Source organism: Capra hircus, chromosome 17 (assembly GCF_001704415.2).
Source record: "Capra hircus breed San Clemente chromosome 17, ASM170441v1, whole genome shotgun sequence".
Taxonomy (NCBI): Eukaryota; Metazoa; Chordata; class Mammalia; order Artiodactyla; family Bovidae; genus Capra; species Capra hircus.
The window spans coordinates 745,120-766,393 of NC_030824.1; the positions used below are offsets into that span (position 1 = coordinate 745,120).

At 47.2% G+C, this 21,274-nt stretch overlaps 1 protein-coding gene across 2 annotated transcripts in view; it reads right to left on the reverse strand.

Moving 5' to 3' along the window:
• SLC5A1 (solute carrier family 5 member 1) overlaps positions 1-12,978 on the reverse strand; it is a 54,275-nt gene extending 41,297 nt beyond the window's left edge. Inside the window, exons 1-2 of one of the 2 annotated variants that reach the window (XM_018060890.1) lie at positions 12,654-12,978; positions 9,105-9,176 (exon numbers count right to left, since the gene is read on the reverse strand). In XM_018060890.1, coding sequence (XP_017916379.1) covers positions 9,105-9,176; positions 12,654-12,788 — 207 coding nt within the window. In that variant the 5' untranslated portion in view covers positions 12,789-12,978. 2 annotated transcript variants of the gene reach the window in all.

Genomic DNA, 21,274 nt, shown 5'->3' on the forward strand with positions numbered 1-21,274 from the left:
AACAGCTCTGTGATGTACACGCTATGATCTCTATTTTGAAGCTGAGAAAACTGAGGCAGGAGAGACTAAATAACTCACCCTAGGCCACGGAGATAGGAATGGATGGAGCTGGGGTTCAAACCAAGGCAGCCTGGTTCTTAATCCCAACTCCAAATCACCCCCCTAACATAAAGCTTACCCAAAAAGAAACAACCTCAAAATGAGCCGTGTCACTGGTATACAGGGAAAGCCCAGATACATTTCTAACTTGAGTGATCCAAAGACTTCATCTTGGCTGATAGTCTCAGCACTCTTCTGACTTCCACCAACTGGCGACATTGATTATAGGTTACTTTTCCCTTTCTCTGTCGACGAAAGTACTAACGTGTTGGAGAATGCTGGGAAGGCAGCCAGAGGCAGAGGAGAAGCCAAGAGCTTACGTACAAACTAGAGGACAGGAACTTGGCTACCCTCCAGGCAGCTGAGGCCTTGGGACACAAAGAATACGTGGGGGAGTGACCACCTGCATGGGAATCAGAGAAACTCCTCTGAGGAGACCAACAAGCCTTGAAGAATGGGAGGGAAATGGGTCCAGAAAAGAGAGAGGGAGAGAGAAGGATGAGGGGGAGAGCGAGAGACAGGAGGAGGAGGAGGCGAGCAGAGGGGAGGAAGAGGAGGAGAAGGAAAAGAAAAAAGAGGAGGAGGAAGAGAGAGAACAGGTTCTTCAAGAGCTAAGCAGACACTGACGCGGCAGGTAAAAAAAACTCTTACCAGGAAGGCAACACAGATATGCAGGAACTGACAAGTTTTGCAAAATCTTGACTCGAACTGAGAGAAACTACATGTCTGAAATAACAAGGAAGCATGGTCACACCAGATTTTACCATGGTGTCCTGTATGAGCTAAAATCGGGCACTCTGATTAGGGCCAGGCTTGGTTTTCCAGTTTTACCGCTAAAACTGAGCCTAAAAAATATATCCTAAAGGAAAAAATGAGGTGTACATAGTTACAGAAGTGTGGAGCACTGCTGGAGGCAGGTTTCCACTGGGACCTCGAGTTCTTCACACTGTCTACACTGTGCAATCACCGCGCCAGCGTAGAATGTAGGCTGAGGGCTCAGGTGACATCAACAAAGGGATCCGGCCTGAGGGTCTGGGGACACAGCCCTCCTCCCTGTCACTCTTTCAGTTCAGTACCTACTGGATGCAAGGCCTTGGACTAGGTGTTGGAAGAGATTTTTTTTTTTTTAATGATTAAGGAAAATACAGCTCAGCTCTGAGATAAACGAAAGCACACAGAGCTTCATGCAATCAGCAGGAAGAAGGGGCTTCCTGGAGACTTGGCAGTCACCTCCACCCAGGCTTACGAAGGTCAAGTACCTGTCTGTCTCCCATCTCACATTTTCCCAACCTTGATCCCCAAGTGAGCTCTCTGCTTCTCCTGTGTCCATTCACTTCACTCCTGATTTCCTCTCACTCATGAGTTCCCACTTAGGTCTCAGGCCTACCAGATTCTTCCCAGCGGCCACTCCTAAGTGGCTGACCTTTGATCTGATCCCTAGGTTTTAGACTTAGTGACAGAATCAGATACATTTCACTCAAAAGAGTTTAAGAAGTATGAGAAGCTGTCCTCTTCTCAGAAAACTTCCATCAGGGTCTCTGGTCAAACATAAATGAAAGAATGTCTTGGTTTTCAGATAAACCTGTAGACCATGCCTGCAGATCTCATGAATTTCCATCTCAAAGAACAAGGAGAAAGAGACCTGAGCAACCAGAAGAACAGGGAGAACCCTAGCTCTGTTCTTATCTTGTGGAAACGTGGGCAACTCATGGAGTTAATCGTCAATCTTGCTGGATGGCTGAGGATTCAATCAGATAAGTAGCTGAAGAAAGAACAAGAGCTAAACCTAAGAGTTTATCGTACGCCAGATTCTATTCTGAGACTGAATGTGCATCTTCACAACAACCTCAAGTAAGTACTGGTTCTCTGTTATAAGAAAACAAATGTAAGTCACCGAGGTATTCAGTAACTCGAACAGGGTCACACAGCTAGTGAGGGGCAGAGGCTGAATTTGAACGCAAGCAGCCTGACTTCAGAGCCCAGGCCTGAATAAGAGGTCAACAAACTAGAGCCTATGGGCCAAATCTGGCCCTCTGCCTGTTTTGTAAATAAAGCTTTATTGGAACACAGCCATGCTCATCCATCTTATTGTCCATGGCTGCTTTCATGCTGCAACAGCAAGGTTAAGTAGTCGTGGCAGAGACTGTATAGCCTCCAGAAATATTTACTCTCTGGGCCTCTGCAAAGAAAGTTTGTCAACCTGTGGCCTAAACCACGGTGAAATGCTCCTCTCTGATGATTCTCAAATAGTAAAGGAAGGAAAGGAACTGTGGCTATTGAGAGACACACAGCCATCCTGTCTCCACTGGTGATGGACTGGCTAGGATGATGGTTCCTTCCTCTGTGGTGTGGAATCTCCGCATTCCAGCCCTGGTCAAGGCTCTGAGATCTTGATCTTACTATCTCCCACATAGAGGAGACTCTCTGAGACTCAGAGACGCTAATGATTGGCCTGATAATAAATCTAGGGCAAGGCAAATCCTCCAACTCCTTGTGAGATCCCCACTCCCTTTGGATACTAACTTCTGAAGTGTTTGAAAATGCCTTGAGGTTTGTTAAAGGGTTGGCTCAGCCCTGTTGTACCTGCTGCTCCATGAAGCTGGCTCTGCCAATGGTTCTGGCTGGTAACCAAACTCTGCTTCAAAACAAAAGTTCTCTTTCGGGCTGTGTACATGGTGCTCTACCTCTCTGAGTAATTTCTGCTGCCACTAGCCAAGGCATGGGGAATTTCCCCTTCAAAGCTCACCTTCCTGGTTTCACATCTCCTACACCCTCAAAAAATCATTACAACACAGCACCCAGGCAGTTGTTCATCAACACACCAAGTCATGGTGCTATAGAAAAGGGGACTCCTGGCCCACAGTTACGTAAGGTTTCATTTTACTCACGAGGTTTCCGTGTTTCTCAGTGGGCTTGGCTTGCCTCAAGTGACTCACACTTCTGAGTCAAAGACCCCGGCCTGGCTATCTTTGTGAGCTAATTCCTCCTATAACACAGCCCTGGAGACCTTGCTCCTCCTCCAGATGGTCCCTCACTTCTATCCCCAGGTCAAGCACAAACTCTCTATCTCTCAGCCTCATTAACTTTTTAGGAATGGAATCTTTTTCCAGAGTGCCTGGACCTCCACCTGTTACAGATCACAACCGTACTATTCAAAGTCACCAAAACCCCCAGGTATACCCCAAAAAACTGGTCTCTCCTCTGTCCAATCTTCTTTCAGACTTTATGAGCTCTGATTTCCACTTGCTTTTCTCGTGGAGGACTATCCAAGCCCTTGGGGTTTCAGGTATATCAGTCCAAGGTCAGTGCAAGTCCTCTCCTCCTAAAACCCCCTGGGACTATCATTCTGAAGCTTCTCTGCTTGCTCACCCTTGTTGCTGTTGTTTAGACACTAAGTCGTGTCCAACTTTTTTGTAGCATCACGAACTGTAGCCTGCCGGGCTCCTCTGTCCATGGGATTTCCCAGGCAAGAATACTGGAGTGGGCTGCCATTCCCTTCTCCAGGGGATCTTCCCAGCCCAAGGACTGAACCCAGGTCTCATGGACTGCAAATGGATCCTTTACCATCTGAACCACCACAGAAGCTCAAAACACAGGTTGGGGGGTTGCTCACCCTACTACAGCACAAAGCAACAGAGCTAAAGGCAGATGAAGGGGACATAGAACCACCGGAGGCTGAGAGAGACGTCAGCTCTGAGAGCCTGTGGTCCCTGCGATGTCCTCCTTGAGCCAGTACACTCGAGAATTGATATTCTGACAATAAATTTCCAGACCGATGACAGGTTTAAACTGACTTTGTATTTTAGTCCAAAGGGAAATTTACAAGTATAAAAGTATAGTTTTGATGCAGTTTAGGCTATTTTTCAAGTTTGAAAAGTACTTTGATTTGCATTTTCTTGCACGCTGTGTTGTCCTTTCAAATGTGTACTGCAATAGTTTTAAAATCATTTTAAATTTTAGAATGGAAATCATTATTATTTTTCTTCTAAATTAGAGGTTTTTGAATTTCATAAGTTAGCAGAACATTGACCTCAAACAAAATCTTAGTAGAGTCCCCTCATATAAAGTATGAAAAACCCGTGTTGCTGGGAAGGAGAGCAAAAGCAGCCCCTGAAGAATCTCTGCAGCTTCCAAAGGTGTTAGTCACTCAGTCGTGTCCGACTCTTTGTAGGTGGATTCTTTACCACCTGAGCCACCAGGGAAGCCCAAGGGTTGTAGTGAACATTCTTTTAAGGACTATATCTTAGACTATAACCACACTTTGAAAGTGAAAAGTGAAAGTGTTTGTTGCTCAGTCATGTCCGACTCTTTGGAACACCATGGGCTATAGCCCGCCAGGCTCCTCTGTCCATGGAATTCTCCAGGCAAGAATACTGGAGAGGGTAGCCATTACCTTCTCCAGGGGATGTTCTTGACCCAGGGATCGAATCTGGATCTCCTACATTGCAGGTGGATTCTTTACCATCTGAGTCATCAGGGAAGCCTATAACCACACTTTGCTGAATCTGAAACACCAACTATTGTAAGACATACCATGTAGCACAAAGCTTGCCACTTAAAGTGTGACATGCCACTGACTGCCAGTCAGTCCCAGAGCTGTAAAAATGTCGTCATTGTTTAGCTGGAATCGATGATTTACAGTAGGTATAAATAAATTGCATATAAATCGTGTTCATTTACTCACACAGTCAATGTGAAAGTTAAATTTAAGTGATGTGGCAGCAATGGCTTTATATAAATGCCAGCTTCCAGGTATTGGGCATCTGACAAGTGCCAACTGAGGGGTTCTGTCCTGAGTCTCCTAACCTTCCTTCCACATGTTAACGTTTGCCTTTACTGAGCCCCTGCCAAGCACCTAACCTGCCTCTTGAGCAATCTGTATGCAGGTCAGGAAGCAACAGTTAGAACTGGACATGGAACAACAGACTGGTTCCAAATAGGGAAAGGAGTACGTCAAGGCTGTATATTGTCACCCTGCTTATTGAACTTCTATGCAGAGTACACCATGAGAAACGCTGGACTGGAAGAAACACAAGCTGGAATCAAGATTGCCGGGAGAAATATCAATAACCTCAGATATGCAGATGACATCACCCTTATGGCAGAAAGTGAAGAGGAGCTAAAGAGCCTCTTGAGGAAAGTGAAAGAGGAGAGTGAAAAAGTTGGGTTAAAGCTCAACATTCAGAAAACGAAGATCATGGCATCCGGTCCCATTACTTCATGGGAAATAGATGGGGAAACAGTAGAAACAGTGTCAGACTTTATTTTTGGGGGCTCCAAAATCACTGCAGATGGTGACTGCAGCCATGAAATTAAAAGACTCTTGCTCCTTGGAAGGAAAGTTATGACCAACATAGATAGCATATTCAAAAGCAGAGACATTACTTTGCCGACTAAGGTCCATCTAGTCAAGGCTATGGTTTTTCCTGTGGTCATGTATGGATGTGAGAGTTGGACTGTGAAGAAGGCTGAGCACCGAAGAATTGTTGCTTTGGAACTGCGGTGTTGGAGAAGACTCTTGAGAGTCCCTTGGACTGCAAGGAGATCCAACCAGTCCATTCTGAAGGAGATCAACCCTGGGATTTCTTTGGAAGGAATGATGCTAAAGCTGAAGCTCCAGTACTTTGGCCACCTCATGTGAAGACTTGACTCATTGGAAAAGACTCTGATGCTGGGAGGGAGTGGGGGCAGGAGGAGAAGGGGACGACAGAGGATGAGATGGCTGGATGGCATCACGGACTCAATGGACGTGAGTCTGAGTGAACTCCGGGAGATGGTGATGGACAGGGAGGCCTGGCGTGCTTCGATTCATGGGGTCGCCAAAGAATTGGACACGACTGAGCAACTGAACTGAACTGAACTGCCAAGCACAGTGCTGAGTGCTGTACATGCATAATCTCATTTAATCCTGACAAGAGTCCTCCACAGTAGGTATTATTCTCCTACTCTATAGGAGAAACTGAAGCTCAGGGAAGTTCAGTGACTTGCCCAAAGTCATACAACTAATACATGAAGCAGGTCAGACGGGCTGACTTCAAAGCCCATGCCCATTCTACTCTAGAATTTTTTGGAATCAGAGCATTTTCAGAATTGAGAGGGACTTAGAGGTCACTGCATCCCTAGTCAAGAATCCCCTTGGGGTTTCCCTGGCAGCTCAGTGGTAAAGAGTCTATCTATCAATGTAGGAGACACGGGTTCAATCCCTGATCACGGAGGATTCCACATGCGTGGGAGTAACTAAGCCCGTGTGCCACAACTACTGAGCCCATGCTCTCGAGCCCGGGAACCACAGCTATTGAGCCCACATGCCCTAGAGCCTGTGCTCTGCAACAAGGGAAGCGGCCGCAACAAGAAGCCTGCGAATGCAACCGGAGAGGAGCCCCTGCTCGCCCCAACTAGAGAAGCCTGTGCGCAGCAGAAAGACCAGCATCGCCAAAAATAAATAATTTTTTTTAATAGAGCTATCCAGACAGGTTAGATTTTTTATTTGTTGCCCATGGTTAATTTCCACAAAGAACCTTCTCCTAGAGCTCTGGGCTTCTTGCTGTTCTCTACATTTAAGACTTTGAAGGAAACAAAAGGATTCCCCTATGTTAGCACTGGGAAGTATAGAGTCTTAACCACTGGACCACCAGGGAGGCCCCTGAGAAGATTTTTTTTTTTAATGCATTTTATGGAGCCTTCTTTCAAGGTGTTTTAATCTAGTGGAACCCTGGAATGAGGCCCTGGAATCTGTATTTTTTTAAAGTACACCAGGTGACCTGGATACATGGGCAGTTTCTAAACCTTTCATGTAATCTCATGAAACCCTAGATACCATTGTCGGAAGAAAAAGAGTAATATTTCAGCCTCATCAAGGAAGCAGGGACTTCTCCACAAAAGAGGAATGATGTCACATTGGTCAGAATAATCCAGCACTGAGACAGGAGTAAGGAAGACAACACCCACAGGAAACCCACATAAACCTCTGAACCTGACTTGTTTGGTCAAGGCGGGGTGGAGCCAGTTCCTCTTATCAACCAACTCTCAACCCAGATCCAAACCCAAGTGTCATCAGGAAGGAAGACATCATCACTGGTTAAGATGTGATGTGTTCCCAGGCCTAACCTAAAATGTCTGTCTCCTAGGGTGGTTCTGCCCCATGCCTCTGCCTTCTCATCAGCTTCTCCAAGACCCAGAGAGTGGAAGCTAAGGCCTTATCCCTAATGAATCAGCCCGAGGAAGTTTACATGAAGAGATATGAGTTTCCTGTTAAGGCGGGAGGAAGGAAGTAAAAAGAGGTCTGGATGCAAACCGAGGCTGTATGAACACAGGGCAGGCTTACTCTTGGGGGTGCTGAAGCATTCAGTGGGGTGGGGTGCCAGTTTCCAAACAACTAAAGTAAACTTGAAAGTCCTACTCAGTTTTCTAATTCAGCAAATCTCAAGCCCACTGAGATTTCGTGCCAGCCTCTGCTCTGAAGTCTGTAGAGCAGCAGTGCCCGATAGAACTCTCTAAAATGATGGAAATGTTCTAGATCCACAGCATCGAATATGGTGGCCACCATCCACATGTACCTATTAAGCACTTGAAGCATGGCTAGTGTGGCTGAGGAAATAAATTTTAGATCTTATTTTAATTTCAATTTAAAAAGTCAATGTGGTTAGTGGCTACTATATTGGACACTGCAGTTCAGCCTTGTCTTGAACTTGGTGGTCACAACTTTTAGAAAAGCATCAAAGGCCAAAGCATGAGAAGGTAAAATGTGTCATGAGAGACCACCACAAGGGGCCCCCACAGAAGTCAGCAGCTGCCCAGTGTTCTTGGCCACCTTAAAGATAAGGAGAAATGACTTCAGGGATAAAGCTAGCAACTGCGACGATACCAGTTTACTTACTCGCTTCTTTTGCATTTTGATGGTGCAGTGTAGTGTATGGGCTCTTGACTCCCCAACCAGAGATCGAACCTGTACCCTCTGCTGCAGAAGCGTGGAGTCTTGACCACTAGACCGTCAGCCACGTCCCAAGATGCTAATTATTAACTCCCATCTCCGAATAACTGATCAGAGGGCAGCTGCAGGAAGGTCACGGCTTCCTCCTACCTTCTGTGCCGTGTGTTATGACGGTGACAGTCTCTGCTTTCTCACTTCTCTTCCTCCATAGCTGTCACTCTCTTCTCATTGTATGTACGCTTCATTAACCCCCCTTTCACCAGCCAGTCCTGCTTCTATCTTAGGCCCAAGGAACTGCACAATTTGGTCAATCTGGTCAAATTAGTTTCAGTGAGAACTCTGGATAGAACCGGTCATTGGGCTGACCTGATAACCCAGCAAAGCCCTGGGGTGACAGGATGGAAGGGCCCTCCCACTTTCTCTTCCTGCGTATGTCTCTTCTATGCGTATGTCCTATGATTGGGATTCTTCTGCCCATGTGCAAGTGTCAGGGAAAACACCGCACATACATACAAAATACAAAATCCACCAAGAGATGAGGAGAACCGTGATTGGGGACAGTAGGGGCTCCTCCTCCAGCTACTCTTCAAGTATTTGTTGAGAGCCTCCTGGGTATCAGGCCCAGTGTCAGGCTCCTGATGTAGACAGAGAAATTCTCTCCTTTGTAGAACTTAAGCAAAAAGAACTACTATTTACTGAGTTTCTACCCCATAAGAGGGTCTCCACTTCTATAATCCTCCTAGAAGGTAAATATCATCACTACCATCTTATAGAAACTGACATGGAAGCTCAGACGTGCCCAAGATCACCTTGGGCTAGGTGCTCTTTTTGCTCTTCCACACTGTCCTTGTTGTGAAGTCTTTCCTCTATTTATCCCTTGAAAAAAATGTCAAGCATTATTTCTTTAAAGCTTGTTCCCTTACCACTGCAGATTAAGGTGAATTGGTGACCTGGTGAGAAGGTGATCCATTTTTCAGCATCAAAGGCAAGAAGAAAGAATCACCACCTCCCAGAGCCAACAAGAAAGTGGGGAATATCATAGTTCAGGGAAATATGTATTTCAGAGAAAACTTACCGGCCACCACACCATACTTCGACCTGCCAGGAAGAAGCCTCCAACAGTCCCACGGTTAGTGGAAAACATGGCCTAGGGAGGAAGGGTCAAAAACTTAACAGAAAACCAGAACAGAGTACCCTTGCCAGCCAAGAGGACACTCCCCGTCTCCCCATTTACTCGCACTTTCTTCAACCTACTTTACTTTCTGAAACAATTCCACACTCTAGGACATCAGGTCTTAGCTCGGTACCAGGAAGAATTTCCTTGCCACCAGAGTCATCCAGAGATGGAAATAGCGCCCCTGGGGGAGGTTTCTGCCGGAAGTTTTGGAGTCAAGCGCTGACAATTTGGAGGCTTCCCAGGTGGCTCAGTGGTAAAGAATTCGTCTGCCAGTGCAGAAGATGCAGGTTTGATCCCTGGGTTGGGAAGATCCCCTGGAGTAGGAAATGGCAACCCACTCCAGTATTCTTGCCTGGAAAATCCCACGGACAGAGAAGCCTGGCGGGCTAGAGGCCATAGGGTCACAAAGAGTTGGACGCAACTGAGTACACACACATGCTGACAATTTGTCAAGGTGATTTTGTCCAGTGGTTTAACAAGAGATTTGCGAATAGGATGAAGAGGGTTGAGCATGATCAAGTTAGGCCCCCACTTTCTGAGAATATGTGAGGGACACTGTAGCAGCAGTGGAAGCGGTGGTAAGGACCATGGAGAGGGCATCCCCCAGCAAGGACAGAGTCTTAGGGAGGGGGAAGGGTGACATATTGGAAAGAGCACTGCCTATGGCATCGAAAGTTCTGGGCTCTGGTCCCAGCCCTGGGGCTGATTCCTCTGAGTGGCTTCTAGTCACCCTCTCTGCTCCTCGTCTGTTAAATAGAAAGGTTGGGCTCCCCCGCCACGACTCAGGCATCCAATGATGCTACTAATGCAAATGCCGCATAAAGCAGGGGTCAGTACGTTTTTTTTCCATTAAGATAAAGGACATGTGACGTGAGTTAGTGCTCAGGTGTGTCCACCTCTTTGCAACCCCATGGACTGTAGCCCACCAGGCTCCTCTGTCCGTGGGATTTTCCAGCCCAGGGATCAAACCCTCATCTCCTGCACCTCCTGCATCAGCAGGCAGATTCTTTACCACGGAGCTGCCTTGGACACTAAGAAAAAGGGCCAGGAAGTGAATAGTTTAGGCCTTGCGGGATATATATGATCTCCACTACATATTCTTTTTGTTTGGTTTGGTTTTCTACAACCCCTGAAAACCTTTTTTTTTTTTTTAATCTTAACTGGTAAGCCATACAAAAATAGGCTGTGGGCCAGATTTGGTCCATGGGCTGTAGTTTAGCAATGCAAGCACAAAGGGTTTCAGGATATCTTAAGTCTTCCAGAAGGAAGAGTCAGCCGAAAAGGATACAAAATTCCCCATAGAAAGTGGTGAAAGACGCATGGAACTATACCCTAAAGAAATAAGAAATGAGACAGCATTTTCCAGTGATTAAAAGGATTTTTTAAAAAAAAAGAAAAAATATTGGAAGTGACAGGGATGGACAAAGGGATGTTGGCCTGGGTGTCTTTTCTAAGTTGGGGAAGCACAGTGGGCCTGGATCGCTATTTCTGCAGCTTGGAGATCACACAGGAGTCAGGATATCCGTCCCTGAGCCAAACCACTCTTGACACTCCATTGGAAAAAAGAAACTTAAATTAGAAGAAAGCCAGCATGTTAAATGATCAGGGGGTTGGAGGCACTGACTAATAGCGAAAGACTAACTGTAGACAAACACTAACAGGCTCATTAGGCAGCATTTAACAAGACAAGTAATAAGAATTTACAGACATCTGAGAAGTGTAAACACCATAACCATCGGGACTGGCAGGGCTAAAATGAGATTGGTTAGGGGAGTTGAGCTCATCAACAATTGTCAGGGAGACAGGAGGTACAGCTAGCAAACGATGGATTCCCAGCTCACTTGCAGCACTTACTAACACAAGCTGGGGTGGGGATGAAGGCAGGCAGGGTGGAGGAGCCCATGGTGCCATGGGAAACTGAGAGTCAGTGACCCGAGCTCCATGAATCACAACCTCAGGCAAATCATAATCACACAGAGCTTCGATTTCTTATTCTGTAAAATGAGGATTAGCATTCCTGCCTTCCTGGTGGTAGGCTTGAGATGTCCTATCCATCTGACCACTTTTGCCCATTTTACTTAAAAGAACAAAAATCATTCAGGGTCTGACTCATACCCTGGAGAGCAAATGATAGTATTGGGTTAGCCAAAAAGTTTGTTTGGGTTTTTCTGTAAGATGTTGGACAAACACAAATGAACTTCTTGGTCAACCCAATTATATTTTTAAAAGATTCCCAGAATCCATAATGAACTTTCAGATGCATCTCCCAGACCCTCATAGCCATTTATGAGGAGTCATAAGAACAGGTAAGATTGTACCCATTACACAGCTGAATAAACTGAGACTGGGCAGAGTTACCAACATTGAAAGAACACTGGAAGGTGTAGAAGCCAGTGCTAAACCTGAGAACCTTGGCCCCTGGCTGGACTTTCCACAGAGTCTAGGAAGCTGAGGCTAGAATCAGTCACATAGACCCCTTGTGACACTTAAGGCCTTCAGTCACATCTGGTTTCTTTTTAAATTACACTTTTCTTTTTAAAAATCAATACTTCCCTTTTCCTGTTAAAAAAAAAAAAACTCTATGACCATGAAGGGGTTAATGTCCACTCTCTTCTCCTCTAAGTCAAAAGACTTTAATCAGCTGCTAGCACCTCGGCTTCCTGGCCTGTAGCCCCCATGAAGGCCTTTGAGAGTGACTGGAAGATGTTCGCACTTAAAACACCTGTCTTCCAGTTGCTAGGTGTGCCAGAGTCTGTCCCAAGTGAAATTTCCAGGTTCAGGACTGCTAAGAACAAGTTTCTCTGGTTTGGTGTGTCCCCGAGTCCCGAGAGGGAGCCCAGTCACTTCCCTCTCCCCAGCCCAGCCCAGGCCACGCTCCGGCCTTCCTCCTCCTCCTCCTCGTCTCCCTGGGCCCAGCTTTCCCAGCTCGCTCTCACTCCAGCCCCTGCACGGGGCACAGGGCCTCTCCCAGGAGGGGCCGCCCCAGAGCATCTGCAGCTGGCAGGCGCAGTGTCCTTCCCGACCCACCTGTTTCTCTTCCATCTGACTAAAGGCAGGAGGTAGTCACCTCCCTGGGGCTCACTGCTCAGCCCTGGGACCCTCCCTGCAGCTTCAAGCTGGTCCTCTGCTGCCTCTCAAGCCCCCAGCCTCTCCAATCTCTCACTCTCCTTCTCTGCCCACTGGCCTGGGATGCAGGAGCCTCCCTGGACACTGACCAGCATCCTTTCACTTCTGCTCACCCTTGCTTGCCCCTCACCTCACATGGTGCCCCCTGAACTCCTCTCAGACGTTTCCAAGTCACTTCCACCTGGCTCCACACACCCTCAGCCCACCACCCTCCCCTCCTCGGGCTTCACCAAGACCGTGGCTTCTCCATAGGCCCCCTTCTCCCTCCCTCCCCTTGGCCCTTGCACCCTCAAACCCCGTGTTTCAGAACCCCGCACCTACCCACAGCCCGACAGCCATCACCACCACGAAGTAGATGACGATGACAGAGATGTCAGCTGCATTGCGGATGCGCTCGTAGGCATGGAGGGGCTCGGCGGTGGCCGTGGCCGGGGGGCTCCAGGTGCTGCTGTCCATAGTGGCAGGTGCAACGCGTCCCTCCTGCCCGGGCTGTTGGTTCCTTATACGGCCTCCAGGTTAATCATCAGCCCGGGGAGGGGACCCGTGGAGTCTGGCAGCAGGACTGTCGTGCAGGGGCCCCAGCGCTGGTCAGGGAGCAACTCTGAGTGCAGAATGACGAGGAGCTGGCAGAGCCGTTGGCAGGAGGTGGGCGGGTAGGTAAAGGCTCTCCAGAGAGCGGGGTGGGGCCAGCCAGGAGGTGGTGCCCACGGAGCACAAAACCCCACTGTGCTCCCATTGCTGGGCACCCAGCAGCCTCGCCTGGCCTGCTGTGGGGCCACACCCAGGCCAGGGCTCCAGCTCTTCTATTGAGGAGCCAGGCTGCCTGGGGCTGGAGACTTAGAAGCTGCAGATCACCTGCCCGTGGACCGGTCTCGTGTTCCCTGCAGACCTGGCTTCTGCATGTGTGAAAGGCATGCAGGACTGTCCCAGGAATCAGCCAAGTTCTTGGTCTCCGTGGAGAACATTCTGGGGAAAATCAGAAGTTGCTGGATGTTGCTGAAGAAAAGTCAGCATGGTGACAGTATCTTAGCCAAAGGGATGACCACTCACCCACCCGCCTTTCTGCTCCTCTACAGCCTGCAGCGCCCCCGCGCACGACTAACCCAACTTAAGGAAGGAGACACCGAGACTGGGAAAGGGGACCCCCCGGGAGCTATTTCCTTGCCTTGCACCTCACCCAGTGATGTTATTTGGGACCTTTCCAAGGCAAGGAGGGAAGATGCTAGAGAATACCTCCCAAGGAGCTCACCAAACCCTGGCCCTCTCTGGGGCTCAGCCTGTCCACCTGGAAACACGGTCTACTCTGGAAGTCAGAAGAGAGAGGGCAGTGAGGAGAGGCGTGGCTCACCCAGGGGCACACAGTGAGCCAGTGATGGAGGTGATCATGCAGTCCAGGCCAGGGCAGGCCTCATTCAGAGGAGGGCTGGGGTGCTTTCAGGGGCTGGTGCTGGAAACCCCCAGGTAGGCCCTCCAGAGAGGGGAGCCTTGCTGGGTGAAGAGATACTTAGAGTGGGGAAGGTCCACCCAAACCCTGCCAGGGTGCTATGATGCCTCAGGCCCTCCCTGCCCACCAGACACCCAACCACTCCCTAAAGTCAAGCAGCCCATTCCTTTGCACCTCACTGCCTCCGAGGGCCACTCCCATCCATTCCCCAGGACAATAAACTCTATGAGGCTATGTCCAAGGCCCATCTTAATACCTGTCCGCCACGTGTGTGCCTTCTCTGATTTTTGTTGGTGTTGATGTATGGCAGAAACCAACACAACATTGTAAAGCAATTATCCCCCAACTAAAGAAATAAATAAACAGTGAAAAAAATAATACCTGTCCACAGGAAAAAGAAGTTCCCCATCTGGGGATCTTGGGAGCAGGGGCTCTTCACCATGGATGCCTCCCGTGACTTAGAGCTCAGCCATCAGCCACAGCGTGGAGCCGCTCACCTTCAATCCATGTCTATCGGCTCCCGCATTGAGCAAAGCTTTTTTTCACCTGGCTCTGTGCCAAGCAGAGTCCTTCCCCTCAGGGAACTTCCAGTCTAATCTGGAAGTGAACCCACCCCCAGGAAAAGTCCAGCATTGAACCCCCAGCAGCAGGCAGCCAGCCCATGCCCAGTTCTAAAAGTGAAGTCTGCGGAAATGAGAAAACTTAAAACGTGAGTGGGAGGAAAGCTCAGAAGTGCTAATGGACCGCAGAGGGGCACACAGCTGTTCTTTGACCCTTTCTAGGGCAGCACCCCTCCAGTACTCTTGCCTGGAAAATCCCATGGACAGAGGAGCCTGGTGGGCTGCAGTCCATGGGGTCGCTAAGAGTCGGACACGACTGAGCGACGTCACTTTCACTTTTCACTTTCATGCACTGGAGAAGGAAATGGCACCCCACTCCAGTGTTCTTGCCTGGAGAATCCCAGAGACAGTGGGCCCCCGTCTATGGGGTCGCACAGAGTCAGACACGACTGCAGTGACTTAGCAGCAGCAGCAGCAGCAGCACAACATGGGTGGCCAGAGAGGGTAAGGCACGGGTAGCACCCAGGGAGAGACAGGGAATCACTCGTTCATTTATTCATTCATTCATTCTTGCAACACAAGAGCAGCTTCTGTGTGCCAGGTCATGTGCGATGCCACTGGGGTTATAGCTATGAGTGAGACTCACAGGGTTCCTGCCCTTTTCAGAGGCTTCCAGCCCAGGAGTGGAAACAGACTGTCAGCAAAGATGAGACATATACTTCTAAAGTTAGCACAGTGATACGTGCTTTGCAAGAGAAGCACTAATGCTCCAAATATCTAGCAAGGATTTTGACCCAGGAATGAGTTGAGGTTGCGGGAAGGTCTGCTTTGGGCAGGGTCCTGAAACAGAAGGAATGAGTCAGGTAAGAGGGGAGTGAGGGATGTGCCAGGAGAAGGCAAGCATGGTGGGGGAAGGAGAGGATTTGTCTCCAGTGTGTAAGAAGTCACCAGCTGGGACTGAAAATAAAAAATAAATTAAAAGCATGTCATCAGCAAGCAATCCCCACCATGGCTATCCCCAGGCTTACTGAGGTCCTTTTGCAATTTCTCTTCCTCGTTGGTCTCAAAAAGAACAAATCAAGCCTGAGAAAATAGTATGGAGGTTTCTCAAAAAATTAAAACTAGAACTACCGTATAAACCAGTAATCCCATTTCTGGGAATACATCCAAATGAAATAAAAACACTGTGTCAAAGAGATATCTGTCCTCCTGTGTTCATGGCAGCATTATTTGCAACAACCAAGACATGGAAACAACCTAAGCATCCCTGACGGACGAATAAAGAAGGTGCCACACAAAGACAGAAGCATAGATCGATGGAACAAAAAGAAAGCCCAGAGACGAATCCACGCACCTATGGACACCTTATCTTTGACAAAGGAGGCAAGAATAGACAATGGAGAAAAGACAATCTCTTTAACAAGTGGTGCTGGGAAAACCGGTCAACCGCTTGTAAAAGAATGAAACTAGAACACTTTCTAACACCATACACAAAAATAAACTCAAAATGGATGAAACATCTAAACGTAAGACCAGAAACTATAAAACTGCTAGAGGAAAACATAGGCAAAACACTCTCCAACATAAATCACAGCAGTATCTTCTATGACCCACCTCCCAGAGTATTAGAAATAAAAGCAAAAATCAACAAATGGGACCTAATTAAACTTAAAAGCTTTTGCACAGGAAAACTATAAGCAAGGAAACTATAAGCAAGGTGAAAAGACAGCCTTCAGAATGGGAGAAAATAAGAGCAAACGAAGCAACTGACAAAGAATTAATCTCAGAAATATACAAGCAACTCCTGCAGCTCAATCAGAAAAATAAACGACCCAATCAAAAAATGGGCCAAAGAACCAAACAGACATTTCTCCAAAGACACACAGATGGCTAACAAACACATGAAAAGATGCTCAACATCACTCATTATCAGAGAAATGCAAATCAAAACCACAATGAGGTACCATTTCACACCAGTCAGAATGGCTGCTATCCAAAAGTCTACGAGCAATAAATGCTGGAGAGGTGTGGAGAAAAGGGAACCCTCTTACACTGTTGGTGGGAATCCAAACTAGTACAGCCACTATGGAGATCAGTGTGGAGATTCCTTAAAAAACTGGAAATAGAACTGCCATACAACCCATTAATCCCACTGCTGGGCATACACACTGAGGAAACCAAAATTGAAAGAGACATGTGTACCCCAATGTTCATCACAGCACTGTTTACAATAGCCAGGACATGGAAGCAACCAAGATGTCCATCAGCAGACGAATGGATAAGAAAGCTGTGGTACATATACACAATGGAATATTACTCAGCCATTAAAAAGAATGCATTTGAATCAATTCTAATGAGGTGGATGAAACTGGAGCCTATTATACAGAGTGAAGTAAGCCAGAAAGAAAAACACCAATACAGTATACTAACACATATATATGGAATTTAGGAAGATGGCAATGACGACCCTGTATGCAAGACAGGAAAAAAGACACAGATGTGTATAACGGACTTTTGGACTCAGAGGGAGAGGGAGAGGGTGGGATGATTTGGGAGAATGGGAATTCTAACATGTATACTGTCATGTAAGAATTGAATCGCCAGTCCATGTCTGACGTAGGGTGCAGCGTGCTTGGGGCTGGTGCATGGGGATGACCCAGAGAGATGTTGTGGGGAGGGAGGTGGGAGGGGGGTTCATGTTTGGGAACGCATGTAAGAATTAAAGATTTTAAAATTTAAAAAATAAAAAAAAATTAAAAAAAGAAAAAGAAAAACAACAATACGGTATACTAATGCATATATATGGAATTTAGAAAGATGGTAATGATAACCCTGTATGAGAGACAGCAAAAGAGACACAGATGTATAGAACAGTCTTTTGGACTCTGTGGGAAAGGGCGAGGGTGGGATGATTTGTGAGAACATCATTGAAACATATATATTTATATCATATGTGAAACGAATCGCCAGTCCAGGTTCAATGCATGAGACAGGTTGCTCGGGGCTGGCGCACTGGGATGACCCAGAGGGATGGGATGGGGAGGTAGGTGGGAGGGGGGTTCAGGATGGGGACCTCATGTACACCCGTGGCAGATTCATGTCAATGTATGGCAAAACCACTACAATACTGTAAAGTAATTAGCCTCCAATTAAAATAAATTTTAAAAAAGAAGAAGGTGTGATATACATTACACGATGGAATGTCATTCAGCCATATAAAAAGAAGGAAATCTTGCCATTTGTGACACCATGAATGAACCTTAATGGCATTGTGCTAAATGAAATGTCAGGCGTGGAAAAACAATTGCTGTAATGATCTTACCTACACTCTAAAAAAAGGAAACTCATAGAACCGAAGAGTAGAATGGTAGTTGCCAGGGGCCGGGGGTGGAGAAAATGGTGGAGACATTGGTCAAAGGATATAAGTTCTAAGATGAACAAATTCTGGAAATTGAAAGCACAGTATGGTGATTATAGTTAACAGTATTTTGCTGGAAGTTGCTAAGAGACCTTAAGTGTTCTCATCACACACACAAAAAAGAAAAAAAGGTAACTACGTGAGGTTAGTTAACTTGAAGGTGGTAATCATTTCACAGTGTATACACATATTAAACCATCACATAGTACACCTTTTAAAGTCCTGTGGTACAACCTAACCTTTTTTTTTTCTTTTCCCCTGAACAGATGCTTCCAGAGGAAGAAAGTATGCTGCACCATCTGCCTTCACAGCTGGCCAGAGCTGCTGAGTCACTGCTCATTGGTGAGGATCCTATCCACCTCTCTCCTGCCCTCCCTGTGGCTAACGAAAACCAGGGTCTGGTCTTTTAAAAGGACTTTGTTACTAGAACCTCAGAGAAAAAAGCAGGCCAACCAACCTGACGTGGGGAAGATGAGGCTGATGAAGAAAGACAGATGTGAGAGCACGAAGCAGAACCCACCTGAATCCACACAGGTTCACAACCTCTGGCCAGATTGGGGTCTTCAGTCTGAAAAGCTAGGTGTTCATAGGTTCACAGCTAAACCTGACTGTTGGAGAAAAATATTCAAATGACTCAGATTGCTAAGCCAGTATCTACCGATGGACAGAGACCCAAGATGTGGAGGGTTGCTGCTTTCCTTATTTCATCACTGAGTCGTGTCTGACTCTTTCTGTGAACCCTTGGGCTGTAACCCACCAGGTTTCTCTGTCCATGGGATTTCCCAAGCAAGAATACTGGAGTGGGTTGCCATTTCCTTCTCCACGGGATCTTCCCAACCCAGGGATCGAACCAGTCTCCCGAGAACCCTGCAAAAAAGGCGGGTTCTTTACCACTGAGCCACCTGGGAAGCCCTCATCATTAAATGGGAATTGTCCCATCTCCTCTTCCTGCCTCCCTTTTCACTGCTCATCTATGCAGGTCTCACAAGAGTCCAGCCTGCTCCTGCCAGCCAGGAAGGTCCTCCCCAGCAGGCCCCTCCGTCTCTCACGGGCAAAACTGTGCCACTCCTGAGGACCACATGGTGGGATGGTCGGCTCCCAAACTCTTGTCCCACAGTAAAGTCGACAGCCTAGGTGGGGAGGCCGTGAGTTTGGGAGGTTGTCTGGGGAGGGGACCCACGTGTCTACCCTGAATCTCAGCTCAGCCATCACCAGCAGCGGACCACGGACAGCTCAGAGGCATCTGTGATTGCCATTTGAAGAGAGACAAAGGACAGTCAGGCAAAGACTGTCTTATGTACCTATGAGGTGCAAATGAGATGTGAAGAGGCCTGTTGACAGTGAAAGGGTGAAAGTGAGGGACTGAGGGGGCTACCATGATTTTTCTCTGCTTTACCTTTTCCTGGTTATAAGCACAGGTGTGAGAATCAGGTTGTTGACTAGTTTAAGTATTAGATTCCTCAGTCTGAAATTACCATGAACTCAGTGGCAGATTCCCACGAAACAGAAATTGGACTTCCCTGGTGGTCCAGTGCTTGAGAGTCCACCTGCCAATGCAGGGGACACAGGTTCGATCCCCGGTCTGAGATTCCACACGCCGCAGGGCAGCTAAGCCTGTGCACCACAACCGCAGAGACCGCGCCCCAGAGCCCATGAGCCGCTACACGAGAAGCCCACGCCAAACAGCAGGAGAGTGGCCCCCACCTGACGAGCGCAGCCAGGGAGAGCCCACTTGCAGCAGTGCAGTAAGTTAAATTGTTTAAACAAATCTGTTCTCTCACTGTTCTGGAAGGCAGAAGTTCAAAATCAGTTTTACTGGCCTGAAATCAGGTGACAACAGGGTCACATTCTTGAGGTTTGAGGGGAAGGTCCTTCCTTGCCTCTGCCAGCTTCCAGTGGCTGCCAGCATTCCTTGCTTGTGGCTACATCACTGAAATCTCTACCCCTGTCTCTTTGGGTGTGTGAGTGGTTAAATACACATAGCGTAAAATTTACCACCTTAACTGCTTTAAAGTGTATAGTTACTGGCATTCAGTACAGTCACCGTGTTGTTCCACCATCACCACCATCTATCTTCAGAACCTTTTCATTTTCTCAGAACGAAACACTGTGCCCGCTAAACAGTAACTCCCCATTCCCTCTTCCCCCAGCCCCTGGAAATCACCACTGTACTTTCTGTCTCTACGAACTTGACCACTCTAGGGCTCTCGTATAAATGGAATCATACTGTCTGCCTCCAACTTCGTATTGCCTTCTGCTCTGTTTGTCTGCCAAATCTCCCTCTCCCTCTCCTTTACAAAAACATTTGTGATGGCATTTAGGGCCCACCAGAATTATCTAAGATGATGTATCTTTATCTCAAGCTCCTTAACTTAATCACAACTGTTAAGACCCTTCTTCCAAATAAGGTAGCATTGACAGGTTCCAAGGTGAAGACCTGTTACCTCTGGGTGGCCATTATTTGAACCACTGCAATCAGTGATGGTAAAGAAATCTGAATGTGGAAAGCGTTGATGGACCAAGACTGAATCCCCCTAAAACTGATGTTCCCTGCTGAATTTATAATTCACTTTTCTATCTGAAACTTTATTCTCTTTCTTGTCCAGTCCCTGCTCCCCTAAGGATTAAGGAATATTGAAGCTAGCTTAAAACTCAGTACTAAAAAATCTAAGATCATGGCATCTGGTCCTATCATTTCATGACAAACATTAATAGAAAGGGTAGAAAATGGAAGCAGTGACAGATTTTATTTTCTTGGGCTCCAAAATCACTGAGACAGTGACTGCAGCCATGAAATTAAAAGATGTTTGTTCATTGGAAAGAAATCTTTGACAAACCTAGACAACATATTAAAAATCAGACACATCACTTTGCTGACAAAGGTCCATACAATCAAACTATGTTTTTCCAGTAGTCATGTATGGATATGAGAGCTGGATCATTAAGAGGGCTGAGAGCTGAAGAATTGATACTTTCAAATTGTGGTGCTAGTGAAGACTCTTGAGAGTCCCTTGGATAGCAAGGAGATCAAACCAGTCAATCCTAAAGGAAATCAACCCTGACTATTCATTGGAAGGACTGATGCTGATGCTGAAACTGAAGCTCCAATACTTTGGCCACCTGATGTGGAGAGCCAACTCATTGGAAAAGACCCTGATGCTGGGCAAGACTGAGGTCAAAAGGAGAAGGGGGAGACAGAGGATGAGATGGTTAGATAGCACCACTGACTCAATGGCCATGAATCTAAGCAAACTTTGGGAGATAGTGAGGGACAGGGGAGCCTGGCGTGCTGCAGTCCATGAGGTCACAAAGAGTTATATACAACTTAGCAACTGAACAACAACAACAAAGAAAAGAGGGGACTGAAACCAAGCAGGACCCTGCAGGGCCTTCCTGAGTACAAGTCCCCCATGTCCCCTGCTGCTTGTTTGGTCTTCCTCAAGTTCCAATGGACTTCCCTAGTAGCCCAGACAGTCAGGAATCTGCCTGCAATGCAGGAAACCCAGGTTTGATCCCTGAG